Genomic DNA, 22687 nt, shown 5'->3' on the forward strand with positions numbered 1-22687 from the left:
AAGGGTTTAGGCCTGAACGGCCGACAAATCGCGTGCACAGGCAGCAGCAGGATTATCAGAAGGTGCAAGGTCTGGGATAGGCAAGGTGCTAGGGTGTTGACCATACAAAACATAAAAGGGAGAAAAGCCAGTGGAGGAATGCGTGGCGTTGTTGTAGGAGAACTCAGCGAGGTGTAGCAAACCCAGCCAGGACTGCTGGTGTTGCAACACTAGACAACGCAAATACTGCTCCATGGCTTGGTTCACCCTCTCAGTGTGGCCGTCTGTCTCCGGATGATATGCGGAGGAAAAACGGGAATCGATACCTAGGAGGACCGTGAGTGCTCGCCAGAACCGGGAAGTGAACTGGGGACCCCTATCTGAGATGATAACTGTGGGTAACCCAAAGAGGCAAAAGACCGATTTAAAGAGGAGATCGGCCAAAGCCGGTGCTGAAGGGATGCCAGAACAGGGAATAAAACGAGCCATTTTGGAGAAGGAGTCGACCACCACCCAAATGGTATCGAATCCCTTGGTTCGGGGTAGGTCTGTTACGAAATACAAGGATACCGTGTGCCAGGGCCTGGGGGGTATGGGTAAAGGAAGCAGGAGCCCCACCGGACGCCCTCTGCGGTGCTTACACTGAGCGCATATTGCACAGGTGTTAACGTATCCTTCTACGTCGTGTTTCATGGAAGGCCACCAACACCAGCGTCTGAGGAGGTCCAACGTGCGTTTTTGTCCGGGATGGTCATTGACGGCGCTATCGTGGGACCATTCCAGAGCAAGATTGCGAGCGTCGGTTGTTGGTAGCCACAATCTGTTTTGGATATACGGTAGCCCGTTATGAAACACCGGATCCCACTCAGTAACCTGATCAGGATGTAGTGAAACCCATTTGCGAATAGAATCCAACAAAGGCAAAGGAGGGGTGCAAATACAAATGACATGTTGGTCTAATAGATTTTCTGGGAAAACAGGCAAGGATACCCCACCCGAAGAGCGAGACAACGCGTCCGCCTTCCCATGGGACATACCAGACCGATGTTTGATCTGGAAGTCAAAGGCCGCGAAGAACAAGTGCCACCGCACCTGCCGACTGTTAATACACTTTAGCGAGGCCAAGTCCTGAAGGTTACGGTGGTCGGTGAACACAGTGACAGGATGCCTTGCCCCCAACAGATTATGCCGCCAGACCTGGAAGGCATCCTTGATGGCCAACAGCTCCTTCTCCTTGACGGTATAATGCAACTCCGTAGCAGAGAAATTCCGAGAATGAAACGCAACCGGGTGTAACTGACCCGAAGAAGGACAGCGTTGGGACAAGACCGCACCAAGGGCGAAGGAAAAAGCATCAGCCTCCACGATGAACGGGAGTTCTGGGTCAGGGTGCTTCAGGACAGGGGCCGTAGTAAATGCTAACTTCAGGGCGTCAAAAGCAACTTGGTGTTTATCCAACCAGACAAAAGGTGTCTTGGGACTGGTCAGGGCAGTAAGGGGGGCTACAATGGACGAGAAATCCTGGATGAAGCGCCTGTAAAAATTCGAGAACCCAAGGAATGATTGCAGGGCCTTAATGTTACAGGGCTTCGGCCAGTCCAAAACCGCACAGACCTTGGACTGGTTCATTGCCAAACCCCCAGGGGTGATATGGAAACCCAGAAATTCCACACTTTCAGTGTGGAACTGACATTTCTCAGGTTTGGCATAGAGTGAGTGTCGGCAGAGACGGGACAGTACCTCGCGGACATGTGATATGGGGTCCTTCATGTTCTGAGAGTATATCAAGATGTCATCCAGGTATACTGCTACACACACATCCAACAAGTCGTGAAAAATCTCATTCATGAAACGTTGGAAGGTAGCAGGGGCGTTACAAAGCCCGAAGGGCATGACCACATATTCAAATAATCCGTAACGAGTACAGAAGGCCGTCTTCCACTCGTCTCCGGAGAGGATTCTGACCAGGTTATAAGCCCCGCGGGGATCAAGTTTTGTGAAGATGGTGGCATGGCTTAACCTGTCCAATAATGGGGTAATCAAAGGAATCTGGTATTGATTCTTGATGGTAATAGAATTTAGTCGGCAGTAGTCCACACAAGGACGCAGATCGCCCTCCTTTTTGGGGACAAAGAAAATAGGGCTAGCCGCCGGTGAGGTGGAGGGACGTATATGACCGACCTTCAAGGCTACCTGTATGTACAACTTTAATGCTTGTTCTTCCGAGGGAGACGAGGAATAGATGCGGCCTGAGGGAATCACAGAGTCAGGAAGCAGGTCGATGGGGCAGTTGTAGGAACAATGTGGCGGAAGCACCTCCAAGGAACCCTTATCAAAGACCTCATGGAAATCCCCGTATTCTGTAGGGAAACCACCACATGAGGTTCCAGGGCCATGAGAACGTCTTTGTGTAGTGTGAGTTGCGCTATGGCACCTAGGGCTCGTGAGGGTGATTCAGTGTCGTCAGATGCGGTGAGACAATAGTTCTGACACGTTTCAGATTCGAAATGAACCTGCCCAGACTTCCAGTCAATCAAAGGATTATGTTGATGCAACCAAGGGAGACCCAATATGATCCCAAACTGTGGCATTGTAATCAGGTCGAATGAGATAACTTCCTGATGCGTGTTCTGAATAGTTAGGGTGACCGGGGCAGTCTGTTGCTTGATTGGGCCTGAAATCAGTGCTGTGCCATCCACCGCCTGTACCGGCTCTGGACGTTCCTTGGTAATCAGAGGTAGATTTAAGGACCCAGCCAGTTTAATGTCAATATAGTTGCCCGTGGCGCCTGAGTCTAAGTGAATCGAGACAGTGTGAACAATATCAGGTGTTGGTTTTAATGTGGCCTGTACTAGCACTGGCCTAATCCTGCCAAACTTGGGGTACCTGTCTGGGGAAATGGAAGTACTGCTCGAACCGGCCCCCGGAGCTAGGGTCGAGCATTCCGAAAAACAGGATTCTTGAGCTTAGGGCGTCTAGGACATGACTTTACAAAATGGCCATTCAGGCCGCAATAGAAACAAGCGTGGTCAGTTCTTCTGAGGTCCCTCTCTACTTGTGTGATTGGGCTGCGAATACCACCTATCTGCATGGGCTCGATGCCTGTATCAGAGGAAGAGGAAGGCAAATTGGTATTGGGAACTCATGTTTCGAACCGACGTTCGGAACGCCTTGCATCAATTTGTAACGCGAGGTCCACTAAATCGGTGTGGGTCGTGGGCAAGGAAGGGACGACAGCCATAGCGTCTTTCATGGTGTTGTTGAGCCCTCTATAGAAAACAACTGCTTTTTTTTGTTCAGGCCAGGATGTTTCAGCGGCTAGCTGATTGAAACGAGCAATGTATTCTATGAGGGATCCCTTTCCTTGAGTCAGATCTAACAGCTCGAGGTCCCGGGACTGGGCCTTGTGACGTGTGTCGAACACACAAGACATTTCTGTGATCAACAGCTCAAAGTCGTATAGAACAGGGTTGTCATTTTCCAACAAAGGGTTAGCCCATGCTGCAGCGGTGCCGGCCAATTGAGTTAAAGTGAACGCTGCTTTTGTGGTGGCGTCGGGAAAAGCCTGAGGTCTGCAGAGGAAGTGTAGTTTGCACTGGTTTATAAAAGTGCGAAACTTTCTGGGGTCACCGTGGAACCTTTCTGGGGCGGCTAAAGTAAAAGACGTGGGCATGATTACTGGCAACTGAGGTGCTGTAGGGGCAATAGGAGGCTGAGGAACAATAGGCTGGACAGCTTGGGGTTGTGCCGCGGCAGTGGCCTCCCCGAAATCAGCATCGGCGGGCAGAGGGTGTTGTATTTTTTGGATCAAGTCTAGCCTCTGGTGTATCGCAGCAGTGGCTGCACCCATGTCCGCCCTTAGCAATGTGAGTGCCTGTACCAAGGCAGCCACGGTATCCTCAGCTGCAGGCTCCATATTCATCACAACGCAACGGCTTCACAGTCTGTCGTGACTTGCCGCATAGTGAAGAGTAAATGAGCCTCTGTCCACAAATCACCCACAGGGAGAGAGTAAAGGAACTCCCTGCCCTGTGCGAGCTTTGAGGCCACAGGTGGTTTGATGATTCGCTGGATCTGATGACGCCGAGGACCCCAGAGGCTGTTAAAAGGAAGTTAGGGTTAGCACAGGCAAACACAGTACTTTGATATGAAAGAGTGTGCAAAACTATCTTACCTAAGTCTAGCGGGATGGAGCTAGGGTGCCTGAGGTCAGAAGCGAGGGAGCGTCAAAGATCCGGGCAGCCGTGTCCCAGATGGTAAGTACCGGCTGATAACTGTAGCCCTTCCGTAGTCGAAGGGAACTTGAAACTGATCACGAAGTCTATGGTCGGAAGATCAAAAGCCAGAAGGGGAAATCCGAAAGCAATCCGTTGAGCACAGCAAAAGAGTCCAGAGTACCAATATCCGTGCAGTGTTCCGAGTGACAGTATCCGTGGAGCAAGAAAGCCAATCCGTGGTTCGTAAGCCTGAGTCCAAAATCTGATGCAGCAAACAACGTAAATCCTGAAAGCGCCAAACAGAGTTGTGAAACAGCTGTGAAGCGGTGAGCAACTCGAACTTCCCGGCTTTTACGTGCGCCGGCTCCCAGTCACGTGAGCGGAACCTTGAACACGTGATCGGGAAGCCGTCACGGAACCAGGAAGTAACCGCGATCGGGTGCTCAAGCCCGAACGCAGTCTCCACAGGAGTTGCCAATGGAAACGAGGCAACAAACCGGGCCGGCCTCTGCGCACGGCCCGAATCCGCCGGTGATGACGACTCCCTCGCACCATAGGTGAAGGGATGGTTTGGGAGGTGGACTGTGACCCGGGGAGTCTAGCAGTATGTGTCGGGGTATCAGGCAGTGTGATGCGTAGTTGTGTAACTGATTTGTTGTGCATGACAAATACACTCTTAGGCCCCTATACCAATGTGGCGATTAAGAGCAGAAGCACTAATAGAGGGTGAGTTCCAAGAACACATAAAAGACACGATAGAAGACTGCTATCACCACAACACAGGCAGTGTAGACAAGTCGAGGACCCTGTGGGACGCCTTCAAGGTAGTGGTCTGGGGGACTTAACGGGAGCATCCTGGCAGAATTGGTAATAGTAGAGGGAGAGATGGAAAGGGCGGAAAGACGGGCAGGCTTAACTGGAGACGAACCAGCTGAACTAGTATCACTAAGGTTACAGTGTAGTTCCATTTGGGGGAAGCTGGGGAAACTAGACTATGGGAAATATGTGCAAAGACTGCATGCAGAAGAGGATAAGCCGGGCAGACTCCTTGCCTGGTTAACAAAGCAGGAAAATAAAAAAGAACCGATTACTGCAATAAAGAACGAGACTGGGGAAGTGGTGAGGGCCCAGGACGGCATCAACCAGGTGTTCTCACGATTCTATGAGAAAATGTACTCTCAGAACCAAGAGGCAGACAGCTCGGACATACGAGACACCTTGACCCAAATAGAACAACCAAAATTGACTGACAAGCCGGTGCGGATACTTGAGGCCCTACTGACAGTAGAAGAATTGGAAGCGATAATAGTCTCCCCACAGCTAAGACCCCGGGACCCGATGGGTTGCCCGGAGAGTTTTACAAAAAATACAAGCTTAGAGAGGCATCAGCTTCACCTCACTGATGATCCCCAACAAGGGTGAAACACGTGTATGGGGTTGCTGGTGGTACTCTCGTTCAGGTTGGAATTGCCATTGCATTTCGGTGCTGGACTGCTCCTGGGCAGGACAAAGACTGATATGCAAATGGATATTTCCCATCTGTGAAAGGCACAGTGAGTAAAAGCAGTGGCTGCGAACTCTCAAGTGGTTAATAACCACTGAACAGGTTATCAGGCCTTGTTCTGTCGAGAGAGGGGCGCCCGCTACCTTTACAAACAAAAAAATACAAGCAGACGCTGGCACCTAAACTGCTGGAAGTCTACGAATAGGCATATACCAGGGTCAATTACCAGACAGCATGACAGAATCCTTAATAATACCAGTCCTGAAGCCGGGGAAGTCCCCACTAGACTGTGGCTCATATAGGCCTGTTAGGGAGAATTCTCTGTTTAGGCTGAATTTCCTAACCTAGTGAGTCCCCCAGCAGCTTTGCTGGATTTTTGGGGTTTATTTTTTTCTCCTACCAATAGTGAGACTCTTTTACCCTCACTCTTGGACATGATTTGAGAGTGTTTCTTTGAATCTAGATGTGTTTAATGGGCTATGGGGTCTTTTACTCCATAGGGCTTCATGTGTTTTTGTGATGTGTGTTACACAGCACCCTCAGTGCAGTGACACAGGGGTGTCATAGTGACCCCCCAGTATAGACTCCATACCCTGGGACTGACTACTGTCTCCCAGGGCATGTAAAGTCACCATTGACTTTACTAGTCTTACATTCTGAACAGAACCAGTACAAACCATCATATTGTGGACGTACTGGCTGGGGCAATTCAATTGCCCCGGGGTCTGTTAGTCGAGGGGGCACGTCTCCGTCCCCCCTGATTGAGTTTTGGCTGGTGGCAGTGGATACTACTTTTTATATTCAACCGCGAATATTTTCCTACGGGATTTCCCATTGTTTTAGGCTACTATCTTTATTTAATTATTTATGGTAGCCACGAACATACCGCCGGTTTATTTAATTAATATTAATTCTCCGGTTGGTATTTTTTGCCAAAAATTGATTCTAAAATGGCGTTTGTGTTCTCTTCTGTGACTCCAACCCAAGTCGAGCCTTTTGTTCCACTTTTTGGCAGGCCTCTCGACAGAAGCCCTCCAAAGTGGTGCCACTCTGTCTGGGGTACTTAGGAGGGGTGGAGGGGAATTTAGGCACCCTGGACTGAGTTGCCTAGGCAACTCAAGTCGCACTCCATCCTGATTGGCCCAAGTGGTGAGCCGGCCGGCTCACCACTTAGCATGTTTGAGTGACAGCTAGGCTGAGTGAATGGGGGTTTGCTGCATAAAAGCAGGGCTTTGGGGACTGGAACTTAAGAAGTCGCCATAGGACCTAAGAATCCGACGAGGGAGAAGCTGAGCCGACCTGCCACGACACCACCACCGGTGGAGCCCTGCTGGACCGTCTTACCACTTTTTCCCAACGACAGAGGAGATCTCCCGCCGGAGAGTCTTCTTCCTTTGACTGGTGGGGATAACCAGTTTCACCGTCTTTTCGCCTTCCCGACGTACCTCGTGGCCGCCTTGCCTGCGCCAAGCACCCCGGCAACCGGGATACCACGTTTTACCACGACCGCGAAACAAAGGTACCACCTTTAACCGGAAAACTCTGCGGCTGCTTTCTTCCCTGGTAGTGCAACGACCTTCATCTTTCCTCCAAGTCGAGATCTTCTCTTCCCCTGGACGACGACGCGACTTGCACCCACTGCCAGGAACAACTGCCACCGCTGGAGGATCCTTCCCACTTAAGGTACCGTGTCCCGCCTGGCTTCCCTTGCTACCGGCTGTACGGGGTAGATTTAGCCCCCGGCTTTCGAACCTGGGTTAGCCTGGGACACCTTGGCTAAACTTTCCTAAGCCTCTCTAAACTCTTTTTGAACTCTCTGCAAGACTTTCTAAGCCTAAAGTAACTGTGTGATCTTGGGTGCATTTGTGCTCTGCTCTCTCTAAGAGTGGGCCCAGCCTGTGGACTTTGGTTCACCAGTGACTTTTGCTCTTCTGCCTTGCTAACAGTGTTCCTGAACCTTAGAGTGGTGTACCTTTCCATATTCTGTCTTTTTCCCTCCCTTACTCACAAACTTATTGGATTGCCATCTAGTTAAGCGCTCACCTCTGTATGAAAATAAGTGGTGTTTTACTGTGACTTATCTGATAAGGAAAAAGGGGTGTATATATTACAATAGTGACGGTGTTTAGAATATTTTACAACAAGAGTGCTGCAGTGTTTCAAACAGTGTGTTTTTAAATAAATCATTATATACTTTGATACCAAAGCTCTGGTCAGTGTTTGCTTGTATTGTTGTATATGAGTGCCTATTGTGTATACTTTGCATACTGCCTAACTCTTCTTGAGGGAAGTCTGACTGCTCAGCCACAGCTACCAGGTAAATCTGGGTGGTACAGACTGCTACCAAGTGGGTTTTCTGCCAACACCTGTAGTCTTAAATCTTTTGCAGTGGTCCCTAAGGGAACTGCACAGGTTTCTGCCTAACAAGGCCAATTTCCATGATCAATCAGGATTGCAAAATCCTGACAACGACCCTGGCTAACAGGTTAAAACAGGTCATACACACGTTGGTGCACCAGGACCAGACAGGTTACATCCCGAGGCAAAACACCTCCTGGAATTTGCGGAGACTCCACCATGTTGTAGACCAGACTAACCCAAGACGGGAAATGTGGCATCGCTAGATGCAGTCAAAGCCTTTGACTCTGTGACCTGGAACTGGCTATTGCATGTACTTAAGCACTTCGGGGTGGGGGAGGGCTTCCTACAGTGGATTAAGCTGCTATACAGAGACCCTAGGGCGAGGATGAAGACGGGTAGACACATTTCAGCGGCATGGAAATTACAGAGGGGCACAAAGTAGGGCTGCCCGCTATCCCCAATGCTCTACATACTGGCCTTGGAACCACTGGCGGTCTTCCTGAGAGAAAAGTATAGCGAGGTATTAATTCAAATAGATAATGTGACTCATTTAGTCTTGCTCTACATGGACGGCATGCTCCTATAAGTCGCAAACCCACAAAATAACCTACCAGACCTACTAGAGGTAATACGAGCATATGCCAAGCTGTCTGGTATATCCATTAATAAAGAGAAGTCCTCCCTGTACCCCCTAGCAAGACTCAGGTAAATTAGCATAAACCAACTGTCTGATCTAAGCCTGACATGGGCGCCACGCACCTTCCGCTATCTGGGGATAGATATACACCACAACCCCACGGAGACACACAAGGCCAACACACAAGTAGCATTAGATAAAATTGTAAAGTCCATGACATTTTGGAAGACACTGCCACTAGGGATCATAGGAAGAGCAGCCCTGCATCCTTTATTACTTCACAAACATACCCCATAACGTATAACGTTCCTGGGAAATCCTTTAAAAATTGAACACAATAGCACAGGAATTTGTGTGGGGGGGAGGTAGAAACAGACTGGCACTAAACACACTACAGAGAGACTATGAGTTAGGAGGGATTAAAATGCCCAACCTCGAACGATACTACTTGGCAGAACAGTTACTGTTTGTGGGACAATGGCTGGGGGACGAAACTGCTATAGACACACTACTATTGAAGCCAGCACTGCGGCACTGCTATTTGAGAGAGATATTATGGATGGAGAAGCCCTTACTGGAAACGCTTCCGACACTCGCCAGACTGGGTATAACCCTCTGGAAGAAGGAGTGGAAAATCCAGGGAACCCCGGACCCCAGCTCAACACAGATCCCGTTGGCAGGATTTGCGACTACCTGACCTGAAGCCCTTGCACAGTATCGGGAGCACTGGGAAGCCAAGGGAATAGCACAGATTGGAGATTTAAGGAAGGGGGGGACAATGGGTAGACTTCCAGGCACTGATAGACCAACACAATGTGCATAAAGGCCAATTCATGCTGCATAATAGCATGGTAAAGACCATTTAAAAAAATGGCCAAACATACCAGAGGACTTGGAAACACGAGAGACACTAGATGCATGGTTCGATGTGGCCTAAGGAGGACACATAGTGTCCAGACTTTATGAACTGCTGATGGAAAGCCACAACACGCAGGATTTGCTGGTACGTGGGAATTGGTCAAGGGCCTTAAGGTACACAAAACAGGTCTCCAGGAACGAGAACTTTAGGCAGACACAGCTCTATGTCACACACAGAGCATATCTTACCCCTAGCAAAATATCCAAGATGGGGAGCAGAACAACCCAAAGGTGCCCTTTATGTGTAATGCAAAATGCAGATATCCTGCACGTGTTCTGGGCATCCCCAGTAATAACAACATTTTGGGACGACATAAAGGCACGAGCGGCAGAGGGTGTTATCCACCTGCAGGGGTGGTCACCAGAGTCATATCTGCTGGGACTGTTCCCGAGAGGTGGCAAGACAAACACACACATGAAGGACCTGTTGTCGCAAATCAAACACCAACCTTACCATAGAGTCATTGTGGGCAGACTTAAAGCGATGGACACTGGCGGAAAAAGAGGTATGGGCTATGGCATTGCACAGAGGAGCAAGAGAAATAGTGAAAGCATACTGGAATGGAATTCACTGGTATATGTGCTGTTTACACCCTAGGACGCAGAAGACACGGACAATCGCAGGGTGCCAGGAACTGGAGACCTGCATACAGAGGACGACAAAGTGCATGGTTAGGAAAGACTAAGCAGGCAGAGGAGAGAGGGTCTTAATGTTAGAAAACCCTGAAGGTGCAGACACTTAGCTGTAAATAAGCAACAAGAATTCTGAGTATGGATGACTAAGACCGTGTGCCTAGATGAAATAAATGTTTGACACTCCCGGCACGACGTGCTAGTTTGAATGTTATGTTATTTGTTGTCTGTTATCTTTGTGTTAAAAAAACAACAATAAAGAGATTTATTTTTAAAAAATACGGGTGGTTATTGGATATCTTGTACCTGTGGCACTTCTTTGAATGGTATACAGAGAGAAAACCACTGTCTCTTTTTTTTGTTGCAGGATGAAACTGTTACCATTGAAACAGTCTTTCCTTTTGATGTTGCTGTGAAATTTGTATCTACAAAGGTAAGCATTGAACTAACAAAACTATATTGTTCACTTTCTCAATTGTCCACAAAATAATCTTACATTTTTTTTGACTGGTGTATTTGACCAGTAAGTGGATTTGAATGTTAAGCCACTTGACGTGTATCTTTTTCTTTGCTCTTTTTCACATTAAGGTTCAGATAAAGGCTATTTCACATGTACAGTAAGGTTCATTGTTCTGACACTGATTCATCATCTTAGAAATATCCTCCAGGTACAAGTGTGGCTTTCAATTTCTTTTCCTTCACCACTGGGTGCTGTGCGGTCCATGTCTGCTCCGCTCAGTTTCGTTGCCACCATATCACTGCTTGTGCCATCATGGTAGGTTACATGGAGCCAGCAGTGTCTCATGACCTCTGTTCCTTTTTCAGGACGTTCAGAAGCTGCTTTGGAATGCCAGCCCTTGTGATTTTTGACTTGTATCATGCCCCCCCGCCCCCAAGACCTCTGGTTTTCAGCTATGAAAAGATTGTGGGGAGCTCAGGTCGGTATCAGGCTCTCATCAGCAGGGTTTGGTGCCTGGGCCTGGACATTGATACGGATAATTGAGGCTCTTGTCAGTGACTGCACTGAAAGGTCATTAGTAAGTGGGTCACAAAGGTCTTTACCGCCCTGAAAAAGAGTGAGACAACTCCTACCAAGTCCTCTGCTCCAACAGAGCCGTTGACCTCAAAGATAGAAAAAACCCAGGCCAATGAGAAATCCATGGAACTGGGGTCTCAACACTGTGAGGGACCAGAGAAAAAGGATTAGAAGAAAAATCAGTTGTTAGGAAGGGTTTTTGCAAGACTTCTTGTAAGGCGTTGGAAAGACCAACCTGTAGTGTTAGGCAGTGTTTCTACCAAGAAAATGATCATGGTCACAATAATGATGTGACTGAGCAGCCTGTTTTCACTCTTAGGCGGTGTGACGTATCGCAGGATTTCACCACTTCTTTCCAGGAGAGTAGAGGCAAACGGGACCTCACTGGAAGAGACTCCCCCCTTGGGGAAACGGACTCCCCTTCGGATGAGGAACTCCCTGCCCAAATATCTCAACAACCAAGTTAGTGAACCCTACTGGAAGAAAACAGGACAGATCACTATACATTTGCTACTGTGATACTTCACCTGAGAAAAAGTACCTGTCTGGTACTTTGACGAAAAAAAACTATGCAGCAATAATGAACAGCAGTCCAACACAAAAGACGGACTGTAACATTATGCATGAGAAGCCCCAGCGCAGCATCATAAGTATTGGAGGCTGAGACGCCAGTGAGAGAGAAACCCGGAAATGTCAAGGCTGTTGTGGCAGCCAACCGAGAGGCGAGGAAAAGAAGGCATGGTTGTTTCCTATGCAGGTGGATGGGGGGAAGGGGACACTGTGGTGCCCGATTCACACCAGGATACAGCAAAGCTCTGGCGAACCGAGCAAATGTGTGCAGGTCTCTAGGAGGAGATATCCAGTCCTGAGGACCGAGGAGAGAGTACTGGGAGACACTTCCCAGACAGCAAAGCCACGCACGAAGCAACACCGCAGAGGTTGTCAAAGAGACAGCTGAGGTTGCCGTCCTGACCCACAGAGAAGACTTTAAGAGGCGAACTACCGACCTGTTGATGCAGTCCAAACACCACAAAGTTAACAGGATGAACAGAAGACCTGGGGAGGGTAATGAGTGTAACAAATACTATTCTCTATCCAGTCATACCATTATTTCTCTTCAAGAGCAACCCAAACACTCATCTACAAAAATATTTTATTCAATAACAAATTAGAAAAACAGTACACAATATATTCCTGAAATGCAAAATATTTTGACAAGACTCAATGGTTTGATCAAAGGAGATAGGGTTAGTAAAGTGCACCTAAAATGTTCTTATAATGTAATACATTTGTTCTTAGGTGAATTCTCAATATATATAACACAGTTAGTTGTCTGGACTATGTGCCATATACCTCATGCCTGGCCATTCCAGTTAAACATAATACCTTAAATCATCTACATTGGCCAAGCCTAGTTGGCACACACAGGCAGTCAACAAAATGAATGGTTGACTTTGTGTATCCTGTCTCAGACTTGCATTTGTTTGATAAAGCACTGTGTTTTAGAAAAACTAAAAAAAAAAAAGTTTTCATTTTATTCAGATTTGTAGAGCGCACGTCAGCCCGGGGGCATCGTGGCGCTTGTTACAGACATATCTTGGTTACAAATAATACAATACAAGTAAGGCAATATTAACAAGGAATACATTATTTACAGTGGAAAATATGGTATTTGTACAGTAGTAATGCAGTATATTTACATGGATTCGCAGGAGTCACATTAATGTGCAAGGAAAGAGGTCTTCAGTTTCCTACGAAAGATCGGGAGGGAGTTTTCCACTCTAATGTCTGCAGGGAGAGCGTTCCAGGTCTTGGCGGCAATGTAGGGGACAGTGTGTCTCGGCCAGTAAAGATGGAGTCTGCTCTTTTCATCGAGTACCCCTATGTTTTTCTTTATGCCTTCATCAGGACACAGATAATATGTTTTGTCCCCATATTCGTTCAATAATGAGAGTGTTTCTTGGATTGGATGGGTGGACCATTCTTGTTTCATTTAACAGCTCCTGCAACCAACACATACATCTTTCATTCACAAACTCGAACTCACATAACATGCATCTATAAAATGGAAAAGTCAGGGCTCACAAACTTACTTGGGACTCATTGATGTCCCTTGTTGTTGCATTCAATGCTGTTACCAGTTTTTTGCAGTTTTCTACTTCAACATTGCATTGTAGACTGCATGCATATCTACAAAGGAAGCACACGTGCATCCCAGCACCAACAGAAAGTTCAGTGCCACTCATTTATTTAATTAAACAAATCTTTTCACCTAACTGTTTTATCTTCAGTTCACTGATCTTTTCAAGTGGCGAATTTCCCATCTTGAAATGTCCAATCAAGAGTGCATAGATGCTGTCACTGAATGACAGTATCTGCAGAAAAAGAGAAGAATGTGAGCGGTCTCTTCTCTTCCGCTCGGTTTATTAATTTATGGTATGCAATGTTGAAGTAGAAAAATGTGAGTTTGTCTGCTCGGCTCGCCGTATTCCTCCTCCCAGGACAGCTCTCTTTGCATCTCAGCTGAGCTACCTTTAAACTCCCGCACTGGATAGTTGAATTGCTTTGGGCCAATCACATACCATGAGAGGCTATACTGCTCACTGCTTCTCTAAAGTTATCCTTGGACTCCTGGTCATCTTCTTCTTCACAGTACTAAAAATAAGGCCATATGCAGCATACTTTGTATTCTTTAGTGTTTTAGTTTTGTCAAGTATATTAGGTTTCACAATGCTTGAAATAGAACAGACTGGCTCTATCTAAAGAGGGGGAAGGAAGATTTGGCATTAAAGAAGGGTTTCGGTGTATTGACGCAGGGGTATACTGCGTTCTCGGAGAATGGTCATCCCCGATCCTATAAGGGGCTTATAGTGCATATTTTGAAACACTCACTGCAGAAATTTCGGAAGACTCATTTGTCCCCAATCTGCAGGCCTTTAACATGTTTGTGGCAAACTGCACAACGTGCCACCTGTACAATACTGGCCAGAAGCTGAGGATGCTGTGTGGCACATTGCCCCATCCCACTGGGCTGTTCCGGGAGCTTCACACAATCAAAATCTGCAAGGAACTCGCCAACGCTACTGCAGTTTCCATTTCTCCTCTGCCTTCCCGGGCCCTCTTCACTGCACTGGCCTCTCACTTAATTACTAAAACTCGGAACATTCTGTCCTCACGCTCCTCTGCACCACTTCATTCTCCCTCACCCTCTCTAAGGCCTCTTTTGGCCCCCCTCTCCCTTTCCCTCCTACTCCCCTCTTTCTCTCCCATATCACCTCATGTGGTTTCTAGACAGGTCCGTTCTATGCAAGTTTCATCCGAACAGGTGCTCCCCTGCTCCTCTAAAACTAAGGACAATATTGTCTCCCTTGGTCCAGCGTTGGCTGATTTCCGCAATCACTCCTTTGCCACTGGATCCTTCCCATTACTCTTCAAGCACTCCCTTGTGCACTCCTCTCCACAAAAAGCCGTCTGCCGACCCTTCCTGTCATGCTAACTAACACCCTATCTCAATCACCCTCTTCCTGGGCAAACTCTTGGAGAATCTAGCTATCTCCCTGCATATCCACCACACTAAATCTGTTGGTCGTCTCCATGACCACCCGTCTGGCTTCAGAGCTGCCAGAGGCACAGAAACTGCTCAGTTGAACACTGGTGAAGAGCTGCTCTCTAGTCTCGATTCCAACTCTCCTTCCGTTCTCATCCTTCTTGACCTTTCCTCTGCCTTTGATACAGTCAATCATGCCACCCTTAAAAATCGGCTCAGTGATACCCTTGGCATCACAGACCTGGATCTAGACTTGTTGAACTCCTTCCTCTCTGACTGACCTTCCCAGGTCCAACTGGGCCCTTTTCTCTCCTCCATCTCCCTCTCCATCTGTGGTGTCCCTCAGGGCTCTATCCTCTCGCCTTGGCTTTTCAACATCTACTCTAGCCCATTGGATCTCCACCTTCTCTCCTAACCTCCAGTGTTATGCGGAAGACACACAGCTCTCCTTCATGCTTCCCTCCTCTTCCTCTCCCATTCCTGACTGCCTGTCTACTATTCAGGCATGGTGCACTGCTAATATCTACCCCAACGCCAGTAAGCCTGAGATCCTTCTCATTGGGACCCCTGCTTCCTCCTTCCCTCCTACACACTGGCCGCCCTCCATGGGCCCCCTCCCCTCCCCTCACCCGCCTGTCGGGTAATAAAACGTGGTGTCCTCTTCGACTTCTGTCTCCTCTCCTCACATCACATCACGTTCCTTGCCAAGAAGGCCAACTTTCAGCTGCACTTCCTCAGAGGCATTCTCCCTTTCCTCACCTTCCCCCAGAAACTCAATGTCTACAGAGCTTTGGTCCTCTCCAGGCTGGATTACTTCAACAGCCTCTTCCTCAATCTGTGTAACTCCTCCCTTTGCCCCCTTCAACTAATCAAGAATAAGACAGGCAGAGAGTTGGGGGTAGATCTCTCTCTCACCCGCAGGTGCCTGCTTCTGGAATGGCCTCCCTACCTATCTCAGACTTGAGCCCCTTAAGTTCCGGAAGCTTCTCAAGACCCTCCTTTTCGCTTCCTCCTTCCCTCTCCACCTCCCCTGTTAATGTCCTCCTTCTGACTCTTGACTGGCTGCCTGGTTCCTTCAGATTCTTACAGGGCATGAGGTCCTCCTCGTCCAGTCTACCGCTGCACTTGGTCTCCCCTGACCCATCCCAACCTGCAGTTGCCCTGCCAGGCCACCTTCCCTGCACTAGCTTGATTAGTCCTGCACCCCTTGCGCCCTTCCAGCGCTGTACCCTGCACTTAGCACATGGACCTCCCCTGAACTCTCTGCATTCCACCTGGCCTCCACCAGCACTCTTTAACGAACTGACCCTTCCACCCTGACCAGCACTCCCCCACTCCCCTCTGTCCACTTATGGGGGGCATTTGCACAATCCGAATGTCACAAGGCCAGTAGGGCCATTTTTGTCTCCCTTCCCCCCCCCCCCCTTTGTCTTGTTGCACTATGAAACACATTGTGTATAGGCGTATTATAAATACCCAATAAATAAAATACACAGATATGTCTTAATATGTAGTCGCTTTGAAGGTAGCTCAGCACCGACCCCCAGTCTCTTTTAAATCCCTCTTGGTCTTCCTGAATTCTATACGTTACCCACTCCAATGATACAAAATTCCACACTTTCTGTAACCAGTCTTGGAGTGTGGGTTGTGTTTGCTGTTTCCATCATTGCGCTATCACCAACCAAGCAGCTATTAATAAGATAATGAATCCCTATTTCTGTGTTTTTATTGGTGTTTTTAACCCTTGTTCCCACATCCCACACATAAAGATCCTGTCCCCCAACAGTCCCACTCCCTGGAATATCCTTGCATTTGGGTTTTCACCCCCTCCCAGAATGGTTGTAACACTGGGCATTCCCCCCAACGTGTTTCCAGTCCCTCACTGCCTTGCATCCCCTCCAACATTGATCAGAAGCTTTGGGGAACATAGCATGAATCCTCTCAGGAGTGCAGTGCCATTGTAGGAGGATTTGAATCCACATTTCCCTCACTGGAATGGAACAAGTTAGTTTTGGGATCGCTCCCCACAGGTACTCCCACTGTTTCTTTAAAATTGTCTCCCCTAAGGCTTTTTCCCATTTCTTCATGCAGTTCCATTGAATAGGTTCTTCCTGCTCATTCAGGTATCTATAGAGGTTTGAAACTAAACTCTTTGACCCAGTGTGGGTCGTTATATATTTTTCAAATCGTGTCAGTTGTCTTGTAGCTGCTTCCTTAATGGTTGGGGTAGTCAGCCCGTGTTTCAGTTGGTTGTATTCAAACCGGTCGTTTTCCGTTAGACCAGATTCCCGATCACAATCCTCGATGGTCCAAAGAGTATGTCCCTAGTACATGTCTCATTTTTTTACAGCCTGCTCTCTCCCACTTCTTGAATGCCCCTTTTTCCATCCTTAACCGAAATTCTGGGTCCCCGAACACATAAAATGGGTCTGTTTCACTGTAAGTACTCCACGTTTTATTGCCGAATCCCATGATTCCACCCCTAGCCCTATTATTTCACTTATCTTAAAATTAGGGTGTCTGTTTTGTTTATTTAGGCACATGAGCCCCATCTTGTCGTGCCCATATTTTGTGTAAACCTTCAGCCGACCTTTCTCTCATAACCCGTATCCGAACTACCTCATAATATTTATAGAAATGTGAAAGGGCTATGCCCCATTTTGTTTTTTGGAGCCATTAATGTGGACATTGGTACTCTGGGAGGTTATTTCTTCCAAATATGACGATATTGGCTTGTTGAGAGATTTAAAGAAGGTCTTCAGGACCCTAATGGGCAGTGCCTGGAAGTAATACAACAGCCTCGGCAAAACCATCATTTTTACCGTTGTCAGTCTCCCCCACCATGATACTGTAAGGGGGTTACATTTCACAAGATCGAGTTTGATTCTGTCTAATAGCTGCGGGTAATTTGCGCTATACAGTTTCCCTATCTTTTTTGTGAGTGTTATGCCCAAATATGGCTTACCCTTTTCTGCGTTTTTCTGTTGCATTTTTGTTCCCAGCCTGTCCATCTCTTCCAGGTCTTCCGAAAGGTTAAACAATTCTGATTTTTGCTATTTATTTTTCACCCTGATATCGCCCCATACTTATCTATAGTGTCATAGTGGTTGGCATAAACTTTTATTATATTAAGAAAACGAAGAGAAAAGCCTACCTTACCCTTACTCTAAGAGTGTCTGGATGTTTCATTGTTAGGCAGAATCCTGTGCAGTGTCCTTGGGGACCACTACACACAATTAAGACTACAGGTGTGTTAGGATGTGCAGTGTTTCCAATGTTTACCTGTTAAACCATGAGTGTATAATATTTCCTTCACTATGTCTATTGTCACTTAGATACTATAGAACATAGAACTGCATCTTATGTAGCAGGGTTCCAAGGAGAGCCAGTGAAGAAGCAGGGCCTTAGTGGGAAGATTGTACTCCTCCTGCTGGGGGTCGTCTTATGTCATCAACTTGCAAATAAAAGGTTCTTTACCTTTAAACTACTGGTTATGTGAAAGCCTCCCTTTGTACATAACATTTGGCGACGAGGATGGGATTGACTGGGACCCGGAGGACGACCCCCAGCGCCTTTTCTACAGATCTAGTGTGCTGGCTGTGGAGCGGAGCCAGCCTGACTTGCCTGAGGGAGGGCCTTTTTCAGTGGATTATTGACGGCCTGACATCCAGTGTGTGGCATCCACCGGAGGGACATTGCTAGCGCCAGAGGAAAACCCCTGGAGGCTCTGTGGTCTGTGGGAGCTGGAATTGGACCCCTGCAATTTTGTTGAACTTGTGGAGACTGGGCTGGCAAAGACACGGCTTTGGCACTTTTATAATTGGATTTTGGGTTGTGTGTTTTCTGAGCGGCCATTGGACACCCTGGCCCCACACTGAGCAAGGTTGAGAAAGGAGTCGCCGCCGATGACCCTGGTGAGGCGCTCCAGGGTGAGTACATAACCAAGCAGCTATCTTTTAATTAGTGTCACCTACCTGATTGGGTGGGAGCTCTATTGGTTGAACCAGAATTGCAAGCTTGTTATTCTATTCTGCAACTTTGAGACATGGCAAATGTGCCTGCTCCTGTGTTTTTCCTGGCAGTGCCAGGTGAACCCAGGGTTAGATGGGAAGACTGGAAGGAAGGATTCAGCAAATATGCCTTAGCAGTGTTTGGTGCCAACTACTCCAATGAGCGCAAGGAGGCATTGCTATTTCACTGTTTGGGAACTGCAGGCCAAGAGGTCTTAAAGAGATTGCCGGAGCCTTCTGACATTTTGGATGCTGGTCCATATGAAAGGACATTAGCCAAACTGGACAGGCATTTTAGAGTGGAGGAGAACATTATATTGGAAAGATATAAATTTGCCACGAGAGAGCAGAAGAATGGGGAAAGTATCGAGGATTTTGTCACGGCTTTAAGGGGCTTAGCAGTGAAATGCAAATTCACTCACTGTCAGGATGAGCACTTGAGAGACCAGCTAATGATTAAATGTTCCAATGACAGTATTAGGAAAGAACTATGGAAAGAGAGGAACCCCACTTTGGATCGAGCAATTGAGATAGCGAAAATGGTGGAACACACAGATAAGTGCATTGAAGTTCTTCAATCAGATACTGTGAACAATGGTAAACCCAAGTTGGATGAGAGTCAGGGTTCAGTGCTGAAGGTGTCAAAGGTTGTTCAGAGGCAGAGTACGTGGAATCCAAGACGCGCCTCGCAGAATGCTAAAAGGAGCGAAGAGAACAGACCGGCAACTGGCAGAGGATGGCGTCAATGGGTTCCTGCAAAAGATAGCAGAGGGATTCCCAAAGACATGAATTCTTTCAAGATGGTTAGGGATTCAGGACAATCCAGAGGTTTTCCAGGGAGAAGATGCTTTAGATGTGGAAGCTTGTCGCATATAGCCTCTGATAAGGATTGCTTTGCTATTCATATCATATGCAATGAGTGTGGTGTGAGAGGGCACATTGCCCGATGTTGTAGGAATTTTAATGCTGGGTCAAATCAAGTGCATGAAATAAGTGCAAGTTATGAAGATGAGTCATATTGTGAGGATGGCAGAGAAGTGGTATTTACAGTGAATGCTGTCAATAGCAGAGTGAAAATGCAGAAACCTTATGCTGAGGTTGTAATTCGAGGTGTACCCGTACGCATGCTAATGGATAGTGGTGCTGACTACACCTTGATAAGTGCGGAAGTGTGGAGGAACAAATTCGATAGTTGTACTCTGTGGGAAAATACTGTTAAAGCAAATGCTTATGGAGATGTTCCCATAGATATTATAGGTTGCTTTGATGCTGAATTACAGTTTAAGGACAGGAAGGCCAAAGGTTGTGTGTATGTTACCAACAGAGGGGGTGAATTGTTGTCATGGAGTGATCAAGCTGAATTGAAGATAAGGCTTGAGGCAAGTCATCCCGAGCAGGTAATGTCTGTTGCGGGAGGAGAGCCCACAGAGATACAAACCACGTTATCTGGGAAATTGGGGTGTCTCAAGGGCTTTGTACATGTAATTCGCCTAAAGAAAGGAGCTGTCCCTAAGATTGCAAAACTGCGAACTATTCCTCTTGCTCTTAGAGGAGATGTAGAGGAAGAACTCAAGAGAATGGAAAGAGATGGTGTCATTGAAAAGATAGAAGCATCTGAATGGGTCAGTCCTATAGTTGTAGTCAGAAAAGGCAATGGGTCTTTGAGGCTCTGTATAGATCTTAGACATCTAAACAACATGGTTGTGGCAGACAGGTTTCCCCTTCCCCGAATAGATGATCTGATGGTGGGAGTAGCTGGGTCAAAAGTGTTCTCCATACTAGATCTTAAATCGGCCTACCATCAGGTTGAATTGCACCCTAATTCCAGGGATCTCACCGCCTTCATCACCCCGATTGGATTGTTCAGGTGTGTTCGCATGCCATTTGGTTTGGTCTCAGCCGCAAGTGTGTTTCAGAGTATTATGCATAAATTACTTGGGGGTGAAAAAGGGGTGATGTGTTATCAGGATGATGTTCTTGTATGTGGGAGCGATGAGAAGGAGCATGATGTTCGTTTGAAAAGAGATTTGGATATTTTGAAGGAGGCAGGCCTCACCGTTGCCTTGGAAAAATGTACTTTTAAAGCCAACAAAGTGGTGTACCTGGGTCATGAGATCACTGGGGAAGGGGTTAGACCCAAGGAGGAGGCTATTGAGGCCATAAAAAGAATGGAGGAGCCTAAGTCTAAAGGGGACATACTATCATTTTTGGGACTGGTGGAGTTTTACGGCAAATTTGTCAAGGGGTTAGCAGAAATGTCGAGGAATATGAGATTTCTCACTCGCAAGGGAGTCGTTTTTAAATGGTGTGACCGGTGCAAGAAAGAATTTTTGATGATAAAAGAGGCTATTGTCAATGCTCCCATTTTGAAAATATTTGAGGAAAGTAAACCCACATTGCTTTTTGTTGATGCCAGTGATTATGGTGTTGGGGCTGTTCTGATGCAGGAGGATCAGACAGGTTTACAGACTGTGGCTTTTGCGTCCAGGTCTTTGAAGGGCCCAGAATCTAGATATTCAGTTATTGAGAAGGAGGCTCTAGCATGCGTTTGGGGTGTCGAGAAATTTAAAAGATTCTTGTGGGGGAGGAGTTTCACCATTTGCACTGACCATAAACCCTTGGTTGGAATTTTTACAAAAGGTGGTTTGGAGGGAGTGTCAAGACGCATTATGAAATGGGTCACGGCATTGCAAGGGTTACAGTATACCATGCTCCACGTAAAGGGGGAGGTTAATGTGGTTGCAGACGCCTTGTCTAGATCTGTCCAGAGGGAAATTTCTGACGATAGTGACTTTACAAGTTCAGAGGAGAGTGCAGAAATATTCCAGGTGCATGAAACATTAAAGAAAAGTGAGTGGGATGTGTCTTGCACGGAGGATGTTGTATATCAAGGAGTACTTGCTCTGGTTGCAGAAGGTAAAATTAAGAGCCACAGGGGCGAGATGAATGGTTTTGCCAAAGTGAGGGAGGAGCTATGGATTCAGGATGGTTATTTATACAAGGGTCACCAGATGGTTGTGCCAGTCAGTATGAGGAAGTCTGTCTTGGAGTTGGCCCATGTTGGGCATTTAGGTCTGGCCAGGACGAAGGGACTTGTGAGGTCTGAATTTTGGTGGCCTGGTATCGACAAGGACATAGAGGAACAAGTCAAAGACTGTGTGGAATGTATTGAGGGAAACAAAGGCTTGAAAGTGCAAAAAGTTCCCATGGTAGTGAGGGAGTCCCCGCGTGTCCCTTGGGACGAAATTGCGTTGGATCTCCTCGGTCCATTTAATATTGGTGGTGGCAGAGATAGCTACCTATTAGTAGTCATAGATTTATTATCAAAATGGCCGGAGGTATGTGTACTCAAGGACATATCCAGTAGTAGTATAATCAGATTTTTGGAACAACTGTTTTGGAGAGAAGGGTTTCCAAGAAAGTGTTTGTCTGACAATGGGACCCAACTTGTTTCCAGAGAGTTTAAAGAATTCTTAGAGAATCATGGGATTGAGCAGGTGAATACTTCTTTATATCATCCCCAGAGTAATGGGTGTGTGGAACGATTTAATAGGACTCTGATGGAGGCTATTAGGATAGCGGTGGCTACTGGAGGAGATTGGGTGAGAACAGTGATGGAACGCACGTTCCAGTATAGGCTAACTACCCATAGTGTCACAGGCGTGAGTCCATTTGAGATCTTGAGAGGAAGAAAACCAAATACTCATTTATGTCCAGGTTGGATGGGCAAATCAAAAATGGTGGATGTGGATCTAGAGAGTGTAAAAAGGAGAATTTTTGAAGCTGGAGTTAGATCCAAGGAGAGGTATGATCAGAAGAATTGTTGTAGGGAACTCAAGGTCAAA

At 47.1% G+C, this 22687-nt stretch overlaps 1 protein-coding gene across 2 annotated transcripts in view; it reads left to right on the forward strand.

Annotated features, from left to right (window-relative positions):
• The window catches only part of TRAPPC11 (trafficking protein particle complex subunit 11), a 1974021-nt gene that overhangs the window by 1437000 nt on the left and 514334 nt on the right, over positions 1 to 22687 (forward strand). For both annotated transcript variants that reach the window (XM_069631477.1, XM_069631476.1), the window contains exon 24: positions 10617 to 10682. In XM_069631477.1, the coding sequence (XP_069487578.1) occupies positions 10617 to 10682 (66 nt within the window). The remainder of the gene's footprint in view (positions 1 to 10616; positions 10683 to 22687) is intronic.

This window comes from Ambystoma mexicanum, chromosome 6q (genome assembly GCF_040938575.1).
Source record: "Ambystoma mexicanum isolate Mex_15411 chromosome 6q, UKY_AmexF1_1, whole genome shotgun sequence".
NCBI classification, from domain to species: Eukaryota; Metazoa; Chordata; class Amphibia; order Caudata; family Ambystomatidae; genus Ambystoma; species Ambystoma mexicanum.